This window comes from Mesocricetus auratus, unplaced genomic scaffold (assembly GCF_017639785.1).
Source record: "Mesocricetus auratus isolate SY011 unplaced genomic scaffold, BCM_Maur_2.0 Super-Scaffold_100004, whole genome shotgun sequence".
Classification (NCBI taxonomy): Eukaryota; Metazoa; Chordata; class Mammalia; order Rodentia; family Cricetidae; genus Mesocricetus; species Mesocricetus auratus.
The window spans coordinates 95,851,061-95,874,335 of NW_024429189.1; the positions used below are offsets into that span (position 1 = coordinate 95,851,061).

The 23,275-nt window shown below is 41.6% G+C and overlaps 1 protein-coding gene across 1 annotated transcript; it reads right to left on the reverse strand.

Annotated features, from left to right (window-relative positions):
- Positions 1 to 342: 342 nt before the first annotated feature.
- On the reverse strand, positions 343 to 23,216 carry Ckap2l (cytoskeleton associated protein 2 like). Its single transcript, XM_040746275.1, has 9 exons — positions 23,088 to 23,216; positions 22,325 to 22,391; positions 20,509 to 20,560; positions 15,488 to 16,725; positions 12,199 to 12,415; positions 7,723 to 7,878; positions 3,350 to 3,410; positions 1,649 to 1,835; positions 343 to 1,154 (listed from the first exon to the last, which is right to left on the reverse strand). Exons 1-9 carry the CDS (start codon positions 23,122 to 23,124, stop codon positions 929 to 931), a joined length of 2,241 nt encoding a protein of 746 aa, XP_040602209.1. The 5' UTR covers positions 23,125 to 23,216; the 3' UTR covers positions 343 to 928.
- Between the last annotated feature and the right edge of the window lie 59 nt (positions 23,217 to 23,275).

The following is a 23,275-nucleotide window of genomic DNA, read 5'->3' on the forward strand; positions in this document are numbered from 1 at the left end:
GTTCCTTTCTCCCTGGAGGGCCAGCTCCAGAGGCTAGCTTGCTGATTCTAATGCTTCTTCGGGTCCTGTGGCCACTACACAACTCTCCAAGCTGGCAGCATGATTTCCTGCATACTGGTGATGGACGTTTATTTCTAGGGCAGTTTTAGGGTGTTATAAGTCTGTTCTTGAGAGATGGACCTGTTTCCCTCACAGCAAAAATCCAGTTCCTCATGAGCCTTGTGGTCAGATCCTTTATCCAGGATGCACCCCACAAGGTTCAGTATTTCCCCGGAGAAATCCCTACATCTCTTGCCAAGCCACCAGTATAATAAGGTGAATAAACAGGCAGGAATGAACAAGTATTTAGAGGGTTTTTATTTTCAATAATATTTAGTAATAATAGTAACAAAGCTGAAATTTAAAATGTGCTGACTAGGTTTTCTATACATTACATTTACAAAACAACTCTGGTTTTCTGCTCTAAGCACAGTTGCCCAAGGAAAAGAAGAAGCCCTGCCATTGTCTCCCGGGCTCACATCTTCTTCAGGCTAGAGCCCCATGAAAGAGAGACCAATGGATGCAGGGAGTGCTTTCCCCACAACTTTTGTTTTTATTTGAAGCATTTCTGAACAAGTACAAATGAGGGTTGTACACAATAAAAACCTGGGTGGCCATGTCAATTCTGGATTGTTCTTCACTCTGAAACTTTTATTTGCTGTAAAACTATCACAGAGTATAGAACAAAACACACGAACCAAAGGTTTTCTTGTGGGATATACAGTCTGAGAGTAAACCCCATGCATTCCTTCCTCAGATGTAAGAGTCTCTCTTCTGTATCATGGTGTCTCAGTGTACATTTATTTCAGGCCATCTTGATAAGGGCATTTCTTATCTCTTGCAAGCCCTGAAGAAACTTTCATTTAAAAACATTAAAAAAATCAAAAGATCATGATTCAAGGGTTTCAAAGCCTAGTGTCACAGGTAAAGCTTCATTTTCCCGGAAGACAAAATACTCTGTTTTGTCCACTTCCAGTAGCTCGTTAAGAGAAGCCACGACAACGTCATGCTCCTGCAGCATTTCTGGGTATCGGGCCACTGCTCGCTCGATCCTTGCTGAGCGCCTCACAGGAGTGATAAGCTTCATGTCTTGCACTTCCGGCACACCACATATTCTAAAAGAGATCAAATGATGCATTCTAAGCCTTCTCAGCTATGGCAACATTCTGTTTTTATTCCTTGTTTCTTAGTCCATAATAAAGCCAGCACCGGCCTGACCCTACAGCACTGACTTCACGGCAGTTATGTCTTCCTAGGACGGGAGGAGGGGGGGTGTGCATGCAGGAAAGACCCAGCCTTGTCTGTCGATGGTTCTAACATCTATTATCCTCCTTCCCTTTCTGAATGTCCAAGGCTGTGACTTGGGCGTCTTTGCCAGTTGAAGATGGATCCTGGATCTCTTTGCAGCACTGATCCTCATCTCCTTTTCAGTGTCATGAGAGCTCTGTGAGACTAATCACTGACTTAATTAATGTCTTCACCACATCATGGGGCCCCTGATCTAAGGCAGAGGTATCTATAAACTACTATTTCTCTGGATGGGTACAAAGGAAACCAAGAGCTCAACTAGGCTAGGTCTGTCATCAAAAGCCTGCTAGGGTTTGCTTACCTCGGGACTGGGGCGATCTGTAGTTTGATACCAGGGTTATCCCATTCTGCTGCAGTTATCTGTGGTACTGCTATAATCTGTTCCCTTTCTGTTGGAGGAAGGCATGGCTGCCCAGAGTCCTCCTTCTTGGCCAGCTCTTCCACAGATGTGACATCAGTTCCAGTAGCTGATGAGTCTGAGGTGACAGCTGTGTACACAAGGCCAGGAAGGGAAGTAAAAGTTGAGCAATTTAATAATTAAACTAAAAATCAATGAAATAAGAAGGTAACACATACAGTGACTTTCCAGTGATCCCCATGGAGTCTGTACAGTAAATGAAGAGGTATGACTCCAACTGGCATTTATATGTTCTTTTTTTTCTTGCTGTATCTTAAAAATTTTTCTGTGATTGGTGTGTAAAAAATAAATTAATAAATAAAGTAAAAAAAGATTTGAAAAAGTGAAAAAAATATTTTTTTAAAAAACAATCTTTTTTTTAAAGATTTATTTATTTACTATGAATACAACACCCTGCCTCTATGTATGTCTGCACTCCAGGAGAGGGCACCAGATCTTATTATGGATGGTTGTGAGCCACCATGTGGTTGCTGGGAATTGAACTCAGGACCTCTGGAAGAGCAGTCAGTGCTCTTAATCTCTGAGCACCTCTCCAGCCCAAAAAAAAAAAGTTTTTATTCTTTGAAACTTTCATGCATTTATAAAACGTGTATCGATCACATCCACCAATGGCTACTGTCCTCCAGTTCTTCCTAGTGCCCCCCTTTCCTGCCAAGCTCCACTGCAATGCCCTATGACATCAGGCATCTCACTGAGTAACCCTCCAGACACCTTCTGGGCAATTTTACCAATTGAAGATGAATCCTTGATCCCCTTTTACCGTTGACCACATTCTGATCACTTATTCACTCTCATGAGAGCAAATATCTGAGCTACAGTCTTCTTCTGAGCCTACCACTCTGTTCCTCAAATTACTAGCTACTTAGCTGTTACTCCATGACTTCATGGTCCTTAGTTAAATCTCCTCCTCTTTTTCCTCTGCCTCTCTCTGTCTCTGTCTCTGTCTCTGATCCAGGTTGGCCTTGAATCAAGGCAATCCTCAGCCAGGATTACAGGCATAAGCCATCATGGCTACCTTAAATCTATTCTTAAAGGAAAAATATTTTACATCTAGGATAATAACAGCCCATTTTGTTTTCTAAAGATATAGAACATTTTCCCTTTTCACTCATATAATGTCACTGAGCTTGTCACAATTACTCCCATAGATACTTTCTTTAAAGGTTCTGAATAGTGACAGTGACAGCTAAGCAAGGGGAGAGACTCTTGAAAGAATATAAGTTTAGATGAATGACGCTAACTTGGGGATGATTAAACACACAACTTAGACCATGGTATCTCTTTCTTTTATCTCTGTCTCTCTTGATCAATAGTCATTTGTGTTTTCCCTCAGAGGACTCCAGGAAAGCAGGGCACACTAGTCCAGGCTGTTGTGGTGGACAAAACTTTTGTTCAGCATTGGGCATTTATTTACTTGTAATTATAGAAATAAATCAGTGGATGATTATAGCTAAAAAAGCCAGGCCATGAAGACCAAGAGGTGGGACGTGTTTCAGGGACTCATTCCACCAATCTCTTACATGTCTACAGTGATTTTTACTTGCCTATCTTAAGGGAACAAATTCAAATACAAAATAACCATACCCTCTGAGCTTCTGCTTGGATCTTGCGGAATGTTCAGAGCCTCCAGCAGTTCTTGTGTTGGCTGGGAGCAACAAAATAAACAACTTGTATTGAAAGTATTTACGGAAAAAACTGAGCTAAGGAATTTTGCTTAGCACCAAATTAACTTTCTGCAATAAAAATGTTTTCTTTTTAAATTTCATATTCAGATATAAACATGCTTAAAATGATTCGGTTTTAAAGATTCATGAGCAAAATGAAGAAACAGAAAATGCTGATTAGCTGGCATACCCAATTTCATTAAGAGATGTGTTCAACGTGGCTTATAATAAATTTCTCTAAATCAAATTCTCTTTTCCCATTAATTTATATCATATCATTAAAGATGTGTTCCTACATAAAGATTCTGGCTTAAAGATATAAAGCTAACTATAGAGATAGAAAGTGCATCCTGTACTGTTGCTGTCAGTTTAATTCTTGTTTTCAAGATAAAAGGTGTGTAGTAGATTTCAGAAAGCTTGAACCATAGGTTAAACTCAACGAAGACTATTACCCAAAGTCCCATCATGCAGTCTTCTTTTAGCCTTTTCTGTATCTTTCCCTGTCCTCTTCTTTTTCTCCTTTTTTTAGGCAACATATCTTTTTTTTTTTTTTTTTTTTTTTTTGAGACAGGGTTTCTCTGTATTGTTTTGGAGGCTGTCCTGGAACTCACTCTGTAGACCAGGCTGTCCTCGAACTCACAGAGATCCGCCTGCCTCGGCCTCCTGAGTGCTGGGAATAAAGGTGTGCGCCACCAACGCCCGGCCCTAGGCAACATATCTTAAACAGGAGGACAAATTAACCAAGCAAAGGAAAAGAAAAAAACTCCATTGCACAGAAAAGCATGCAAACCACATCACAGAGTATACTACAAAGTTAACTGCTGTTTGTTCCTGGGAATATTTTATTTGGAATTTTTTTCCTGACTTCATACTCTGTATCAAATTAATAATACACTAGAGGGGGGGAGAAAGAGGGAGGAGAGACAGAGACAGAGAGAAAAAGAGAGAGAGGGAGGGAGGGGGAGAGAGAGAGAGAGAGAGAGAGAGAGAGAGAGAGAGAGAGAGAGAGAGAGAGAGAGAAAACAGAGAGAGAGACAGAGACAGAGACAGAGAGAGAGAAAACAGAGAGAGAGACAGAGACAGAGACAGAGAGAAGGAACTGACCAAGCATGGTAGCATACACCTTTAATTCTAGCACTCTGGAGGTAAAAGCAGGCACATCTTTGAGTTCCAGACCAGCCTGGTCTACACAGTAAGTTCCAGGCCAGCCTGGTATACATAGTGAGACCATACATTTGTCTCAACAAAACAAAACAAACCCACTTCAACAAAACAACAAACAAACAAAACCCAAAGCAAAGAACAAAGCCAACCAACCAAGTTACGCTGAAAAGTTTCTGAAGTGCGGACTACACATACATGCTGTAATGAATCTGCACTATAAAATACTTAGATCAAGCATATTTTGTTATTAACTTTTTTAAAGACAAGGTATTACTCTGTAGTCTAACCTAAGTCAGGTTATGTAGACCAGGCTAGTCTTAAACTCATGGCAATTTTCCTGCCTCAGTCTCCCAACTGTTGGCATTACAGGGGTAAGCCCCACTTCATGAAGCATTTTGCATTTATATAGACTTCTGTTAAAAATGGTAGAACCTCCCTAGATAATTTGACAGCTGAAGGGGAAAGACCTGAAGATATCGATACCGAGGGTTCTCTAACCGACCAGTGCAGCCAGCCAGGTCACCCTACTGTGAAGCCCACACATGTGGCCAGAGTTTGTGTGTATATGTGTGCATGCACATTCAGTATGTATGTATATGTGTGCACATGTATGTGTTACAGCCTCTGTCATTCCTCAAGAACCATCCACCATGTTTTCTGAGACGGCATCTTTCACTAAGATCTGGGAGTCACCTGTTAGGCTAGGCTAGCCAGTCAGAAAGTTCTAGGGATCCACCTGCCTCTGCCTCACCCATGCTGGGAGTATAAGCGTGTGCCACCATGACTGGCTACTGTATGTGTGTGCTAGGGATCAAGCTTAGTTCTTTACGCTTGTTCAGCAGGTACTTTATAGAATGAGGTATCTCCCCAGTCTCCACAGCTTTTTTTTTTTTTTTTTTTTTGGTTTTTCGAGGCAGGGTTTCTCTGTATTGTTTTGGAGGCTTTCCTGGAACTTGCTTTGTAGACCAGGATGGCCTCGAACTCACAGAGATCCGCCTGTCTCTGCCTCCCGAGTGCTGGGATTAAAGGCGTGCGCCACCAACGCCCGGCCTCCACAGCTTTTAATACACGTTTCAAATCTACCTGTGTACACACACACACACACCAATTTCACCAGTATCTGAATAAGTCCTTCAGTGAGTAATGGAGAATAAAACAACAGTAAGACTAGGGAAGAGCACTAGAGAAGAAGAAACAAACAATGCAGGAAAGAAGGGATATACCCTACTCAGTGATGGGGATGTCTTCTGTACATATGCTTCTCTTATTGGTCAATGAATAAAACACTGTGGCCAACAGGGCAACAAGATAAGCAGGTCTAGGAGATGAGGAGGATTCTGGGATGTGCAGGTAGAGAGCAGACACCATGTAGGACACCAGAGAAGTAACAGATCCCCAGACCTTTCTCCGGTAAGATAAGACCACGGGGAAATACTTAGATTAATAGAAATGGGTTAGTAAATAAGACAGAGTTAGCCAATAAGAAGCCCTAGTCAATGGCTAACAGTATTATCATTAATATAAGTCTCTGAGTGTTCATTTGGGGCTAACGTGGTTGTGGGGCTGGACTGGCAGGAAAGAGTTCTATAACAACTCAGGAAGAGTGTCTGTTAGTGATGGAGAACAAACCCAGAAGGACAGCTGGTGCAGACAGGAACTGAGAGTTACCTGACCAACCTGGAATAAACTAGAGGGGCTCTAAGAAAAATAAACCAATATATTATCTGAAGCCTTGACATTGTTCAGAAAATTCAAAATTATGAAAATTAGTTACATAATAAATACTGCATGTTTGTATGTGTTCAATTTTGAAATTATAGACAGTTGGGAGCTGCCATGTGGTGGCTGGGAATTGAACCCCGGTCCTATGGAAGAGCAGTCAGGGCTCTTAATGGATGAGCCATCTCTTCAGCCCTGCCATATATTTCTTACATATGAGAAACAATATGGACACTAAATAGACAATATGGATGCTAAATTTCCATATGGCGCTAGTGAAAGCATAGCATATGGCAAAGGTCCACAAGGACAGACAGGGCTGTTGACATGAGCGTAAAAGGCAGGGGACATGGGACGAACTGTGTAAAAGAAGGTTAAAGCTATGTCCTCATCTGCAAGTTCACAAATTATGGCTAAAAGTGAAATCAGCAACATAAGCATGTTTTCTGAAATCACAGAGGTAAAAATGGAATCAGTTTGCTTTGGGAAATAGAAAATATGAAGGGGGAAGGGGGGAGGAAAAGACTGGGTGAAACTGACCAAACTGTGTAGATGTACAACTCTGTGAACAGTCGTGGAAATGGGCACTACAGGATGGGAGTAAGGGAGGAGAATGACATTTAAGTGAAAAGAGTTATATGAGGTTATTTGATATAGTCTTTGTTATATGCATTTGCCAGTGGTAGTTTCTGTTTGCTTTTAGAATTAGTAAGCTACCTTATGTAAGGACTCTGGATATTGAACTTAATGTAATTTAAGTTCTTTCTAGCTATTTGATCTTGATACTATTCTTTATTTTTTTAAGATTTATTTATTTATTATGTATACAGTGTTCTGCCTGCATGTATCCTTGCAGGACACAAGAGGGCACCAGATCTCATTACAGATGGTTGTGAGCCACCATGTGGTTTCTAGGAATTGTGCTCAGGACCTCTGGAAAAGCAGCCAGTGGCTCTTAACTGCTGAGCCATCTCTCCAGTCCATCTTGATACCATTCTAACTTTTCATTGTTACTTCCCAAAACTGTTTATTTCTCTACTTAGTGTTAAATGAGATATGGTACTTGACAAGAAAACCAAAATTCTATGGGTGTAAGTATAACCCTACAGTCTAAGAAATAATTTAATGTGTACATTGAGATAACATTCTACTTCAGACTTTGTGACTGCCTTATGATGAGAAGTAGGTTTTTATCAATATGTATTAATTATACAAAACAATGGGTTTCAGGTTTCACTGTGACATCACCACATGTGCATATAATGTACCTCGATCATATTTACCCTATTACTCTCTCTCACCCCTATGAATGGAAGCTTAACACTGCATTATGGAATCATCTTATTGCAAATAACAAAAGAACCACATGAAAGAGAATTTTAAGTCACCCCCGCCAGGACAGATACTTACTGCTGCCCCATTTTTAATGGCCTCTTCATAAAGTCCAATAGCATCAAAGGTGCCTTTACTTGCCAGTAACTTTGCTTTGCAGACCCAGAACTTGGAAAATTTTTCAGCCTCCGGAATGCTGGACAGGATATTAAATATTTCATTAGGAAATACACCCTGGAAAAGGAAATATAAGATATAATTATTATGACTTTAGTCCATTGTTAACGTATCTTTGAAGGTATGATCACTAATCCACATTTTAAGTATACATTTCAATAACTTTTTTTTTGTTTGTCTTTTTGAGACATGGTCTCTCCATGTAGCTTTGTAGACCAGGCTGGCCTTGAACTCACAGAGATCCCCCTGTCTCTGCCTCCCAAGTACTGTGAATAAAGGTGTGTGCTACCACTGCCCAGCTAATAACTATTAACACTAACTTTTACATTTAAGGCAGAATAGATAGAAAAACATTTACCACAGCATAAGGTAAAGAATAGGTTCAATATTTTTAGGGGATGAAAGACCCAAACAGAATCGAGACGTAGAGTAATAAGTACTTCTTACAAACTAAAAATATTCAAAATACACATCTTCACAGTAGTGTGAACAGTGAGTCAAGGCTTGACTTTGCATGTGACTAACCTCAACATTCATGAAGAGCAGCAGAGTATGTATGTGTGCGTGTGGGTGTACTGGGGATTCATGCTGGTAGATCCCACACAAAGGTCACGTCTATTGCTTACTAATTTCAACATCAATATAAAAGAATTTCTTGAAGGTTGAGAACAAAGTTGAACACACACTCAAGAAAAAAAATTAATAGACAGATTCATAACTTTTACCCTGAAGGTTCTTGGAGAACTAATTGGCATCTGTGCATATATGTAAGCATGTATGTACATGTATGTAGAAAAGCAAGGATAAAAATATAACTTGAAAAGCATCTAGAGAGGATGGAGAAATAAGGGATTACTTATGAGGAATGAGGCTCAGATGGACAAGACTCAATAACTTAATAATTACCAGATGCAAGGAAGAAAATAAAGCAGGAACTTCAACATTTTTAGAGAAAATAATTTGTAGTTAGAAATTCTCCCCAAACTATGAACAAAGTATGAGGGCAAAATAATGGCACTTTTCTAAGCATGACAGCTCAAGGTTTGCAAGTGTCATTAGCAAACATGTTTGAATTTAAGTCTGCTATGTTATTTTGTTTCACTAATTTATAGCTTTCTTTATGAAACATGAAAATGATATTAAATACAGAAATGAAAGAACATGAACACAGGAGAATCCTGTAAGTAGAATTATAAAGTCAAGTGTCTGGAGTAAGTTTGAATACACAAGTGATCACTAACTGTGGAAGGTAAGATTGGCTGTTTAGAGCAGTGTTTCAGTTTGTATTCATCTGTGATATGTCCCTAAAATATGCCAGCCAAGGGACTTAAAACTAGAGATGAAAAAAGAGCTCACAGAACTCTAACAACAACAACAACAACAATGAAAAAAACCCCAAACAACCCGGATTTGGCAAAACTAATATCAGAGAATCAAAGCAGGTCATGAATCTATGTAACAACAAATAGAAAAATAAAGACAGCAAAGGTGACAAATGTAAGTAGAAACTGTCAGTAACTAGTCATTCTAGAACAACTCTGGAAAATTCTTTCAGAAAGGAACACAGTGGGTAACAAATAGAGAACATTATTTTAAACACTTTTGAAATGTTTACCAAAAATGATCAGTCATTAAAACAGCCAAGAGACTTTCAATAAATTACATTAAGTACAATCCAGAGATGGCCACTTTACCAACCACAGTACAGTTAGAAACTAACAAGAAAAAGCCATTGCGAGTATGAAATGCAAAGATAACTTCTAAGATACGTTTTGAGTTAAAGAACTCCAAATAGAACTCTCAGTATTTCGGAACAAATGAAAAGCAATGCAAACACATGGGGTGTCAGCCAGCTACTCAGTGAACTACTTTTGTGCTGTGTCTTGATGCGGGGCTGGAACCCTGTAGAACTTTCTGCCTGACAGTGGCTCTTGCTGGGCCCTGCTACATAGGAGAATAGAGGGAGACTGCCAAGTGGAGGATGGAGTCTTTCCATTTGCTTCTGTCACCCTAGTCCCTCACCAGGACAGCAGCTGGTTCCAGCCACTCCCCACTCCTTATGTCCACTTTTATTCCACTGAGCTCCTTCAGAGGTAGGAGCACCATGGGGTAGTAGTCATTCCTCAAGGTTGAGCCCCAGGCCTACAGGCTTCCTCCTCTTGTCCTTAAAACACTAGCAATTGTTGGTTGGTACACCCTAGTGGAAGTTGGGAAGTTTTCTCCCAAGTTCACCTCTTCCAGTGTGATACTGTGAATTACATATGGAGACTTCCTCCATTTTCTGGCATTTAACTCCTGAAATCCTTGGACTCTCCAAAGTCTTTTGCACGGAAATGAATTAATCAATGACTGGCAGTTCCTAGGTAGCCTCAGGATGGTGGCTGGTCCCAGGACAGGAGGCAAACAGAATCACAGGGGTGGGGGCTTCAGTCCTATCCCCAGCCTCTGCAGAGGGATTGAAGCGCAAGCTGATCACTAATGGCCTAATATAGGGCAAGGTAGTCAATGATGCATGTGTAATGAAGTCTCTATAAAATCCAAAACCAGACAGAGCTCAGGAAAATTCTGGATAGAACAAATGAGGATTTCTGTAAGGTCGTGTACTGTAGAAAGGCATTCTGTTACTGTGATATGACCTTGGATGATAAGAGCATTAAATATGACAGATATTAGAAGGTAAAAGTTAGGAGGCAAATTTATAGCATTTATCATATTTGTAGGAAACTAAGATTGATTAAGCTGTCTAAGCTTTTAACTAGAAGGTAAGAATAACAATTGACAGGATAGGTATAGATACTGACAAATGATAAAAACAATTACTGGACTCCAAAAGATTTTTGCAACCTTTAAATAGATCAAAGAAATCTTCAGCAGTCTGGGCTCCCCCCTTTAGCTTTTTGATAGGGTTCCTTATGTATTTGAGACTGGCTATGAATTCCTATGTTTATTCAAAGCTTGTTTACAGGTGGGGACACAGGAGGTAGGGTTCAGTAGTTAAGTGTTGTGCTGCACATAGAAGGACATTGCCCAACAGCCAGAAATCTACCAAAGGCTAGGACCGGTAGTCCATGCTTGCAATCCCAGCACCAGGGAGGTGGATACAAGCAGATCCCTGGGGCTCACTCGCCAGTCAGCCTCCAGCCTGGCCTACTGTGGAGTTCTACAACAAACCCACACCAAACCAAAACAATTCCTACCCTCAAAACAGGGAAGACGGTGCCTGAGGAATAATAATGAGACTGTCCTTCGGTTTTCACATGAATGTGTACATAAGTGTACCTACCCCCATCCCACACATAAAATAATGCATCCATGTATATTTTAATGAAAATAAGAGAGCAAATCAAGTAAACAAAGACCCCTGAATTTTAATTCCATAAAGGAGAAACAGCTAATGTTTACTGCAGTGAGAAATATTAAAACAATGGTTCCCCTGCTGTTCCCCCAAGTCTAACACCACCAGAACACACTGACTTTTACTTTTTCACTCTCTACCAAGAGATTAAACATATCAATTTTTATTAATGCATTTTCATTAAGGCAATTGCTTAAATCTCTGACCCTTTGTCTACTTTATCCTGATCTGTAGACTCCAACACACAATTCAGATACTATTTTTAGCTACCAAAAGTACCTAGGGGTGCTGGAGAGATGGTTCAGTGGTTAACAGAACTAGCTGCTTTTCTAGAGGACCAGGGTTTGATTCCCAGCACCCATATGGTGTTTGGCAACCATTTGTGATTCCAGTTCCAGGGGATTTGATGCCCTCTCCTGGCCTCCATGGACAGTGCATGCATGGGATGCAGCTATACATGCAAAGCACCCACACAAATAAAATAAAAACACATCTTAAACTAGCTCCCAACTAAAACTATTTAGGAAATTTCAATTTGAAAAAAGCCTTGCATGTTGACTTAAGATTTCAATATGAATGTTGTGTACTCTTTGGACCCTGCCATCTGGGGAAAGCTCCCTTTGGAGCCAAATGGTTTAGGTTGGTTTTCTACCATTTCTTTCTTTTTTTTCTTTTTTGGTTTTTCGAGACATGGTTTCTCTGTATTGTTTTGGAGGCTGTCCTGGAACTCACTCTGTAGACCAGGCTGACCTCGAACTCACAGAGATCTGCCTGCCTCTGCCTCCCGAGTGCTGGGATTAAAGGCGTGCGCCACCAATGCCTGGTTAGTTTCCTACCATTTCTGAGCTGCCGTTTACGTGCATTCATCAGTCTTACTGCTGCTGCTATCGCTATTCTTCTACATCTGGAAGAGTGGCTGGATTTCTGCTGAGGTGAAGGCTATTTCCTCCGCTCTAGGAGAAATTTTTAAGCACTAGGATGGATTGCAGGTCAGAGTTGGGTAGTTTTGTCCTGTCACTCACCTCTTCAATGAGCCTCAGACACTCGGTCAGAGTGTTGTTGATTTTACTGGACAGCTCTAGCTGAGCTTTCTTCTCTTCCTGTTCTTCCTCTTCTCTCTCAATGCTCTTCCAGAATGAAATGTTCATTTCCTCTATGATTTTTCTTTTCGCTTTCAATTTCATGGGAGGACGCTTATAGGTTTTCCCTTTAGATTTCTGCCATTCTTCCAGTTGTTTCCTGCAATGTGATGGGAGGGGTTAGTCCTTTCCCTCTTTCCTTCTTAACCTATCTGTTTCTAAAACAGATGACAAGCAAAGACTGGGTGTAGCTAAACTTTTTACCGTAGACAAGGTCAGGAGGACAGAATGAAGAACAATCTACTATGGGCAATGCCACTTAGAACTGGTAGGATTACAGAGGACTGGCTGGCAGAGACTGGGTATAACGAAAACCTTCCACCGTAGACAAGGTCAGGAGGACAGAATGAAGAACAATCTACAATGAACAATACCACACAGGGCTGACTACGCCACTTAGAACTGGTAGGATTACAGAGGACTGACTGGCACTTTGGTTTTTAAGTACTTGACTTCTGATTACGTTTCACTATTTTTCTCTAAGTCTTCATTTCCTGGTGTGCTGTCTTGGATGTCACCTGTCCTTAAGACCTCAGCACTCTACCCGAAGCTTCTGGCCACCCTGACCCACCAAACCTTCATTCTGTCTTCAACAGCATCTTAGTGCTCATAGCAACCCACTCACTTCACCCCAGTCCCTTCCTCAGTGCTCTGACCACACCCCAGTCCCTTTCTTCACTAATCACTAATCCCAGGTTCTCTTCTCCTTAAGTAATTGGTCTCTGACAGTGCCAGGCCCAGTGCTGGCTTTCTACCACTGCTCATACTCTCTCCACTCCTACTTCTAAGCAAAAAGACTATCGTTTTGGAGGGCAGCGGATGGATGTGGACACCAAGTGCTTAGACATAGGCTGGCTAGCTTTGTTACATCACAACTGTGTATCAATGACCAGAAAATGCCCATTTCAGATTTCAGATCACGCCATGGAGCCCACACCATGTAAAGCCCACTGACTCATTTGGTCCTTTATTTATTGTCTAGCAGGCATTTCAGCTCAATATGGTATTTACCTCCAGATCCCTTCCTAATTCCCCTTACTTTGATAAACAGTAGGCCCTCAACTCAGGAGACACCTTTGAGGAGTTGCTTTTCCTTATGTCTGCCGCTTCACTGTACAGATTCAGTATTGGCTCTGTCCACATGACCACCATGCCAACCCACACACACCCACGCCACCTTCTGTGAAATGTGAAGCAACTGCTCTAACCCTTGCTAACTCTCTGCCCATAATATCCATCAGTAGAATGTAAAGTAGACTGTGCCAACTTCCCATTGCTCTTGAAATAAAATTAGCCATGTTTTCTATGTCTGTCCTGCCACCCTTTCCAATTCCACATCACAGCCCTCTCCTCACTACCCTCAGGGAGCTCTGGCTCTTTCAGTTTCCTGATCCAGGCTCAGGGTTTGCATCTTCTGTACTCTGTTCAAATGATCCTTACTTGAAGAGTAATGATCTACAATTATCTTGTTTTATTTAATCAGCCTGCTCATACTGTCTTCTCCACTAGGACACAAACTCTCTGAAGGCAGAACTGAATGTCCAGTGCCTAGCACACACAAGATTTCAATGACAGTACAGTAAAACTCACCTTTTTGAAGTGTGTGATTATGTGGGTATAAATACACAAGACCACTTGACTGTACTTATAATCAAGATATAACACAGGTCCAAATCTCTTCAGAGTGAAGCTTACTTCAACTTTCCAGTCCCTGAGGACCACTGACCTGCTTTTTGTCTCTATGGCTTTATCTTTTTCAGAATTCAATAATTATAAATAAATGCAAGTTACTGTCATTTTCCTCTGACTCTATCTAGAAGCGATCTTACAATCTGTTCCATGCTGACAAAGCTGACACATGATATGTGTTTCATCCAGTCCCTACCATTCTTCCTATCTCCATAGTCTCCTTCTAGTCATAATGAAGAGAACTTCCTGTACTCCCAGGACTTCAATGCCATGGTCAGCTTCTCTCAAGGTCCCATATATACTCCACACTGTAAGTTCTCTAAGGGTAGAGGCGGTGGCGGCCTTCCTTCCCCACCTGAGCCTGGCACAATGCAGGCGATGGGGGAAACACACATCATTAGTGGATGGATCGGACCCTTTCCACAGACTCTATTCCTCCTGTAACCAGACACTCTCAACATGCCACACACTGTCAATGCGGCAAAGATGTGACCCAGGCTGGGAGTTCTAGAGCAGACGCCAACCTGTCACTCACCACTCTGTTTCTGCAGTCTTTTTTCACCTGAGACGTCAATGACAGAAGTACTTCCTCAAGCCTCCTACTTAATCAACCACCCTGGCCCTACCCTCTCAACCACACCACCAAACATTAACTTTCTTTGTAAGAAGAAGGAAGGCTGTTCCCAGACCAAATCCCGTACTTGCTCCCACTCTGTGGCGACTTTTAGCACTGTCTAATTTTACCTGTCTCTTTCACTCTTGTCAGCAGCCTATGTTCTACTCCACCAGGTACACACAAGTGCATTCTAAGGAGGCTCATTTGCATTCTGGGACGGGGACTGGTCTTGGGCAGACAAAACCCTTTGGCTCACCTTCAAGTACCATGTACAACACTGAGCTCTGGCAGCCTGGGGCCCCAATTTTTAACACTTGCACACCGCATCTGACCAGGGCTCCTGGTTCAGCTTACCTTCCCCAGCCTGGGCTACTAATGTTCATAGAAGCTTCCGTTTCTTCTCTGCTAACTGCCAAACTTAGTCACTGATTGTTTCCTTCCTAGCTGTGTGAACTTATTGCTCTGGCCCCTTTCAGCCTGTCTTTAGGCTCTGCAGGACACTTCTTGGGTAACTAATCTCTATCAGCAGCTCCACTTCCACTTTACAAAACAACTTTATAGACAATTACAGAGAAGGATTTATAAAATATTTGTGGATCACCTAGTTTTGTTAAGTGTTATGTTTACTATAGCATCATATCTTTTCAGGCTCCAGCTAGATATCCCATAGGAGCTATTTCTCAAATAAGTGTATACATATATGTACATATAAAAATGTGTCTATCTGTTGGTGGTGCTGGGGCTTAAATTTAGGGCCTCATACATGCTAGGTAAGTGCTTTATCACTGAGCTACAGTCCCAACCCCAGCCATTATCAGTTTGCCTAGAAATCTTAAGTTACAGAATCTTGGATTTAAAGCAAAGTACCTCCGATCCTCTACGTCTGTCTTTTTAACACGTGGATGAGTCTGGCTAGCACTTGGGGCTCCTTTCCTTCTCATGGTTGCTGTGCCAGCTTGAGTTTTGGGAGCAGTCTTGTTCAGAAACTGGCTCTGGGGAAGAAGCTTTTTGAACTTGAAGTCCAGAGTCTGTGCTTTTTGTTGGAAGATGTTACTGCTTTTATTGTTCTGGGTTTTACTTGCTCTTATGCTAGGGGTGCTTAGAATAACCTTGCCAGCTGTCAAGTTAGGCCTCTGGCTTACAGCTCTTGAATTGTGCAGAATGTGTGATGTCCGGGGTCCAAGACAGGGCTGCACAGTCTTTTGATCCTGCTTGAAGGCTGGATTTCTGTTGCTCTGTCCTCCCTGACAACAGCTGGGGTGGGAGCCAGATTTAGTATGTTTTACTTTCTGTTCAGTGGCAGGGTGTGACTGTATCGTAGTTTCATTTGGTCTTCCACATTTAATCCTGTCAACCTTTATGTCCTGTGTGTCATTGACCACTGGTTTCTTTGATGTCTGAGTCTTACTATGGGCAGGAATGAAGTGAGAGGGAACTCTTTGCGGGGGTTTTTCTCTGGGTCGTGCTGAATCTGTGTCTGTAGAGAGGTGCTGCGACTTCACTGGTTGAGTGCTGACTTGTGTGTTTCTAACAAACTGTTTGTTAGCTCTGTCTTTCAGAACAGTACGGTTAACTGAACTTTTGCTCAAGATTTGTTTAGGAGCCAGACTTTTCTGGGTTTGGTTATAGGAGCCAGTGTTTGGCTTACTTATGGGGCATAAGTCAGGAACCGGCTTCCCAGGTTCTAGCAAGGTTTGGGGCAAGTTCTCTTTGTTGACCTCGTGTAGAAAGCCCTTCAAAGATTGGTTTCCGACATGGGTCCCAGCCACAGGATTGGTGCGCTCAGCATTTCCTTGATGTGTTTGCTGCTGCTTTTTGGAATCCAATTTCTGTGTACCAGGGGACTGCCTGGGTTTTCTTGACAGTCCTGTAGTGGATGACGCAGCTCTGTACTGCTGCAGACTCTTGCTGGACTGTTTACAGTCTGAGTTAGAAGAAAAACATCTTGAAGTGAGCCCTTTGCCTTGAAGTTTTGGTGGCTCCAGCTCTGGTTTCTGGGATGCTGTGATATTAGCTGGTTTACTCTGGAGTTTAACATTGATGGGCCTTGTAGTTTTGATAGGCAAAACAACATGACTGGAAACATCTTTTTTGGGCCCAGGAGTCTGAAAACACAAAGAAAAAATATATTTAAAAACTTACTTTTTATTTTTATACTAATCATCAATTAATTCATTAATCTTTTTATTTTTGCTTTTTGAGACAGGGCTTCACTGTGTAGCCTGGTTGTCCTGGGACTCACTCTGTAGACCAGGCTAGCCTCCAACTCACAGAGATCCACCTGCCTCTGCCTCCCAAGTGCTGGGATTAAAGGCGTGCGCCACCAACGCCCGGCCAATCAGTATTTTTTTAATGCCTATTATGTTTCAATAAAGAGCCGGGTGGTGGTGGCGCATGCCTTTAATCCCAGCACTCGAGAGGCAGAGGCAGGCGGATCTCTGTGAGTTCGAGGCCAGCCTGGTCTACAGAGCTAGTTCCAGAACAGCCTCCAAAGCCACAGAGAAACCCTGTCTCGAAAAACCAAAAAAAAAAAAAAAAAAAAAAAAAAAAAAAAGAATATGCCTAACCTGCCCCGACAGATATACCATCGAATTGTAACACAACAACTTGTGGTAGGTTAGTGTCGTGGGATGTTTGTACAAGGTGAAGAAGTATTGCTGTGACTGGTGTAATAAAAAGTTGAGTGGCCAATAGCCAGGCGGCAGGCGACATGGAGAAGAGACAGGAGGCGGGAGATGGAAAAGAGGTGATGCCAAGTGACAAATGTAGATTAATACAAAAGTTATAAGAGCTACGTAGGAACACGTCTAAGCTTATAGGCCAAGCTTTCATAATTAGTAAGAAGTTTCCATGCCATTATTTGTCTTATTTTGGTTTTTTTGAAACAGGGTTTCTCTGTGTAACAGCTCTGGCTATTGTCTTGGAATTAGCTCTGTAGACCAGGCTGGCCTCGAACTCACAGAAATCTGCCTGCCTCTGGTTCCCAAGTGCTGGGATTAAAGGCATGTGCCACTACTGCCCAGCTAGTTAGTTCAGTTTTGCCTTATTTTGTTAATATTTTTAGAGTGAGAGAAAGGGTAAAGATTTGGATTGGAAGATCTGGTAGGAGTTGAGGTAGAAAAATTGTAATCAGAATATATTGTTTGAAAAAAACTATTTTCAATAGGAGAAAAAAATTCTATCTTTCCCTCCTTAAATAACAGTTTCAAGATTCACTCATGTTGTACCACATATTAGCACTTTACTACTTTTGTTCTGAAAGAGTCTTGTGTAGCCCAGGCTACCCTTGAACTTGATATGTAGTCAAGGATGAGTTTACACCATTAATCCTCCCACCTCCTCCAGAGTGTTAGGATTACAGGCATGTGCTATCAGACCTAACTTATTTGATGCTGGAGTCAAACTACAAGCTTCATGCATGCTGAGCAGGCAATCCACCAACTGAGCCATTCCTCCATCCCTGTTAAAATAAAAAAACACAAAAAGCTTCTTTTTAGAGAAGTTTTATGCTCTTAGAAAAAAAAATGAGCATGAAGGACAGATGGTTCTCCTCAATCTTGTTTTCAAATATGCCCTTCATTACTTGCTTAGAGTTGAATAACACTACATTGTGTGGTTATATATATTCATTCATTAGTTAATGACTGTTTGGGTTGCTTCCCCATTTGGGGGTTATAAACACTGTTATTATGAATATTTGTATACAGTTTTTGTATGAGCATATATTTTCAATTTATCTACAGAATTCCAGAGTCATTTGGTAAATCTATGCTTATGTTTTAGGAAACTGTAAAAGCTTTCTCTAAAATAGTTACATTGGGTTATGTTTGTATCTACAATGTATGAAGGTTCCAGTTTTTCCACATCCCCCAAAACTATCTGATTTAAATGTAGCTACTCTAGTAAGTATGATGCAATACCTCACTGTTTTTGGGGCATGCATGTGTTCATGTTTTACTGGGGATTGAACCCAGAGCCTGAAGCACACTAGGTAGGCATTTTTTTATTAATCTGTATCCTCAAACTTATTTTTACCTTTTTTTTTTTTTTTTTTTTTTTTGGTTTTTTGAGACAGGGTTTCTCTGTGGCTTTGGAGGCTGTCCTGGAACTCGCTCTGTAGACCAGGCTGGCCTCGAACTCACAGAGATCCGCCTGCCTCTGCCTCCCGAGTGCTGGGATTAAAGGCGTGCACCACCAACGCCCGGCTATTTTTACTTTTTATTTTGAGGCAGTCTTACTGAATTGCTCAGTCTGGCCTTGAATTTTAAATCTCCTGCTTTTAGCCTCCTTAGATCTGGGATTATCAGCCAGTCCTACCAGGCCTGACCCTCACTATCATTTTGATTTGCATTTTCCTGATGGCTAACGATACTGAATATTTCTTCTTATCCTCAACATCTTTGAGAAATGTCTACTCAGACTCTGCTCATTTCAAAATTGAGTCATTTGTCTTTTAATTGTTTGAACTGTAAGAGTCACAGATCCTGGATACTAGATCTTCTTAAGATATGTGACTTGCAAATGTTTCTTTTGGACATTTTTCAGATTTTAACTTTAGATTGACCAGACCTGACTAAACTATTACAAGTTGTAGAACTGGTCACTTGGTTTCAAGTCCTCCAGTGAGAGAGAAATTCTTTACTCAGAATAGGACATTAGAATCGAGAGAGAGATCTTAGAGATAAATCCAACTCCGTCATCTGGTAGAGAAAGTGAGCTGTCCAAGGCTAGGCACAGAGAGGGTGCTGGAAGCTGGGTTAGGGTTGGAATTTCTGTTTCTGACTCTAGATTCCTTTAAACCATCTCAGAACTGACAGATAAAGGTGAAAAACAAAACAATGCATGTACAAGAAGGAATAATTGCTTTACGCTAAATTTACTTTCACTCACTCTGTGCATCTGAAATGGGAGAAAACTCACAGAGGATGTAAGAAAGGCTTGAATCAAGAGAGATTTATTCAAAGTTTACTAGAAAAGACACCGTGCTAAACTATGCTAGGAGATGTAAAGATGGGATCACACTTGATTCTGAGGACCCTTAGCGGAAAAGACAAGCACATAAAAACAATGATACATTGAACAGGGGCCATGATAGGGCTGGAAAAGACATTAAAGCATATCTTTCAGTGGTTTTATACATTCCCAGAATAATTTCTAAAAACTGAGTATATTCTTTAAGTAGCCCATGTACTCAATATAATTTATTACCAGAATAAAATAGGATTTGACTCTTACTGGGTGTATAATTTGGCCATGATATAATCTCTTTGAATCCCATTTCTCACATATAAATGCACAACAGTAACATTAGCAGTCATATCAAGTTTTTCTAGGACAGGGTAGTGGTTTGAAAGAAAATGACCCCCAAAGAGAGTGACACTATTAGTAGGTATGGCCTTGTTGGAGGTAGTGTGTCACTGTGGAGGTGGGCTGTGCGGTCTTATATATACTCAAACCACAACAGTGTCTCAGGTCACTTCCTGTTGCCTGCAAGTCAACATGTAGGATGCTCAGCTGCTTCTCCAGGACCACATCTGCCCACATGCCATGTCACACCAAGATGATAATAGACTAAACTTCTGAAAATGCAAGCTACCCCAATTAAATGTTTTCCTTTATAAGAGTTGCCACGGTCATTATCTCTTCACAGCAATAAAAATCCTAATTAAGACAGATGGGTATCCTATATCCTTGAGTTTCACAAGATATTTTGACTTAGGCTTCTTGGTCCAGCACACACACACACACACACACACACACAGACACACACACACACACACGAGTCACCTAAATAGAGGAGAATAAACCTACGCTAAGCAAGAGAGAGAAAGGGTTCTGGGTTGAATGTTAAATTACACAAGTAAACTCCTCATAGGTTATTTACTTACATATTTGGAAGATGGTGGTTTGGGGCAGTTATACTTGGCTTTTAGATAAGGCCTATGAAAGATGAAAAATAAAATTAATCCTTGGTACAGAAGAATCAGGAAAGCTAGGAAAGAACAGTGATCAGAACACTATGACTAAGTTTTTAAACAATAGAATTTCTGTATAGGGTAAAAATCAATCAAAATTACTATTTAGTAAGACATATCCTTACTTTCCCTTTTTGGTCCTGTATTCCCCTCCCCAAGGACCACAACCGCTCTTACCAATTTCTTTTGTGACTTTACTTTTAAAGGTTATCCCACGTACAAATGTAGCATTCCAATAACATTAATGAAATATATGTAGCCTCTTCATAGTTACAGTCTTATGCGAGCATCAGTTCTTGAATATTGAGGGTCAACATGAGAAAGAAGATGGTCAACTATTTTATTAAAAAACTTCCTTGCTCTATATACCTTTAGTGTTTTTCAGAGGGGAAAGGGATTTGTATATAATCAAGTCTCCACATCATGGGTTTCACATTTATGATTTTAACTAATTTTTGATTAAAAAAATGTGAAAGACAAAACTGCATTCATACCGAACATGTAGACTTTCCCTTCTTATTATTCTCTAAACCAAACTATTTCCATTGTACTGGGAATCAAAAATAACTCGCAGATGATTTCAAGTCTATAAAAGGATATGCATAGGTTACAAATAAACATTACAGCATTTCATGTAAGGGAGTGGAACATCTTCAGATTCAGGTACTTGTGAGGATGGTACAGGAAGTTGAAGTCTGGCCAGTGAAACAAAAGATAGAACAGAGAGGAACTGAGAAGGACTCAAATTCCATGGACCAAACCCAAGACGAACAGAGGCTGACGAGCATGAGCCATGGAGGGCAGGGATTGCCTTAGTAAGTTCTGCATCTTTCTTCCTTGAGTGATTGACAGGCCTGGGGAATGTATGTCAGTGATGGAGTGCTTGTTGTATAGCATGTGACAGGCCTGGGAGACAGTGGGAGAGCCTGTCTTGAGGGAATAGGGGAAGAGCGATAGAGCAGACACCCCCTTCCGGTATGTGCACGTGCATGTGCGCGCGCACACACAGAGGAGTCACTTAAATAGAGGAAAATACACCTACGCTAAGCAAGAGAGAGAAATAATAGGACTAAATGATACATGCCAACAAGAGGAAAGGGTAAAGGGGTTATGTTCTGTCCACCTCAAATATAGGCCAAGAGGACATCACTAAGTTGGAGGATGTTGGAGCACCACTATTGTGGACCAACTATAACCAACGCTCCTGCTTTAGTAAGCAAACACCGGAACTAGTTTCCTCTGACCAAAAACTGCTTTGCTGGGTACCAATTTTTCCAGAAAAAAAGAAGGAACCAGAAAAGCTTCCAGTGTGGTAGATAATACTGTAGATCCTTTCTTCCTTTGCTGTTAGGAAAGAACAAAGCTTACATCTCTGCCAACAGACAGGCCACTGCCCAAGTTTCTTTGTTTTTGTTTTTGTTTTTTTTTAAGAGACAGGGTTTCTTCATGTTCCTGGAATTCACTTTGTAGACCAGGCTGGCCTTGAACTCATTGAGATCCACCTGCTACTGCCTCCCAATTGCTGGGATTAAAGGCGTGCGTCACCATCCTCAGGCTCAGGGGTGAGTTTTTTTTTTTTTTTTTTTTTTAATCATGCCTGGGCTGAAATATCCCTTTTGTTATTACAGGATCACCAGGCATGTTAAACAGACCAGAAACAAAAGGGTGGTAACTGTTTTGCTATTAGCAACCAGGGCAACCAAACAAAAGTATAGGGAGGTAAACTCACTTGGTGTTCGGGTCCTTTAGCTTTCCCTTGGCTGCCAGGTACTCCTGGAGCTTTCTCCATCGCTCTTCTGCAGAATGTGGACATAAACAAACAACAGAAACGTAGTTTGAGGTTTTAACCAGTCCCTTTATAGCCCTAAAATACGATACCTTCCTGTAGCCATTTGGGCTTTGATAAAGTCACCAGTCCTGCTATGCTTGCTTTCAAACTAATATCAACACCAATGGTATCAGTTTGATGCCAAGCTCTTTACTAAGCTGCTTACAATAACACAATAATGCTATGAGGTATTTTGCCGTTTGGGAGGGTAAATGACATGCTTAAATTTACCCACTAATAAGCAGCAAAGTCAGGATTTGAAAGCATGCTTTTTTTAAACCCTTGAGTAAGTAGGACAGGGGACACCGTATGCATCTTGAAGGCGACATGGGGGTGGGGCATTCTGAGGAGCTAGGAAGGGCTCCAGGCCTGTCACAGATATCAGGGTCCACAGCACCTTAAGCCTCAGCCCACATTCTATCACTCATCCTCCAGACAGTGCACATTTTATCAGTCGACCTGCAGAGGAGCAGGGACTCGGACTGAGGCAGAGCCGGCCTCCTGACTCCGGCCATAACCAGCAATGCCCGGTGTCCACACGCGGCCATCGCTCCTCTCTGTGTGACCCGGGTCCAGCGTCCTGAACCTATCTGAGCCCGGGGCAGGCTGAAGCAGGCAGGGGGCGGCCCGGCAGCTTCTGCAGGAGGCTGGCGACCACACTTACCCGCGGCTGCGCTGGCAGCGGGGCCCGGTCCCACCATGACTCGACCGTGTCAGTTTCTGTCTTCAAAGGGAGCGCCCTGTTCTGAAACGAGACCCCGGGCGCGTCCGGACGCTCCCATTGGTTCCGCGACTTTGAAATTCGCCAACCAGAAGGCAGAGAGGGCGGGATAACAGGAAATGGGCGCCTTA

What these genes read in the sequence shown, in the direction of transcription:
- Ckap2l (XM_040746275.1), bottom strand. Translation starts at nt 23,124, where the DNA reads ATGGTGGGACCGGGCCCCGCTGCCAGCGCAGCCGCGG. An exon ending in ACAGACGTAGAGGATCGGAG is followed by an intron (nt 12,416 to 15,487) that starts GTACTTTGCTTT and finishes ATCACATTGCAG; the next exon opens with GAAACAACTGGAAGAATGGC. An exon ending in GTCTGAGGCTCATTGAAGAG is followed by an intron (nt 7,879 to 12,198) that starts GTGAGTGACAGG and finishes TTCCTTTTCCAG; the next exon opens with GGTGTATTTCCTAATGAAAT.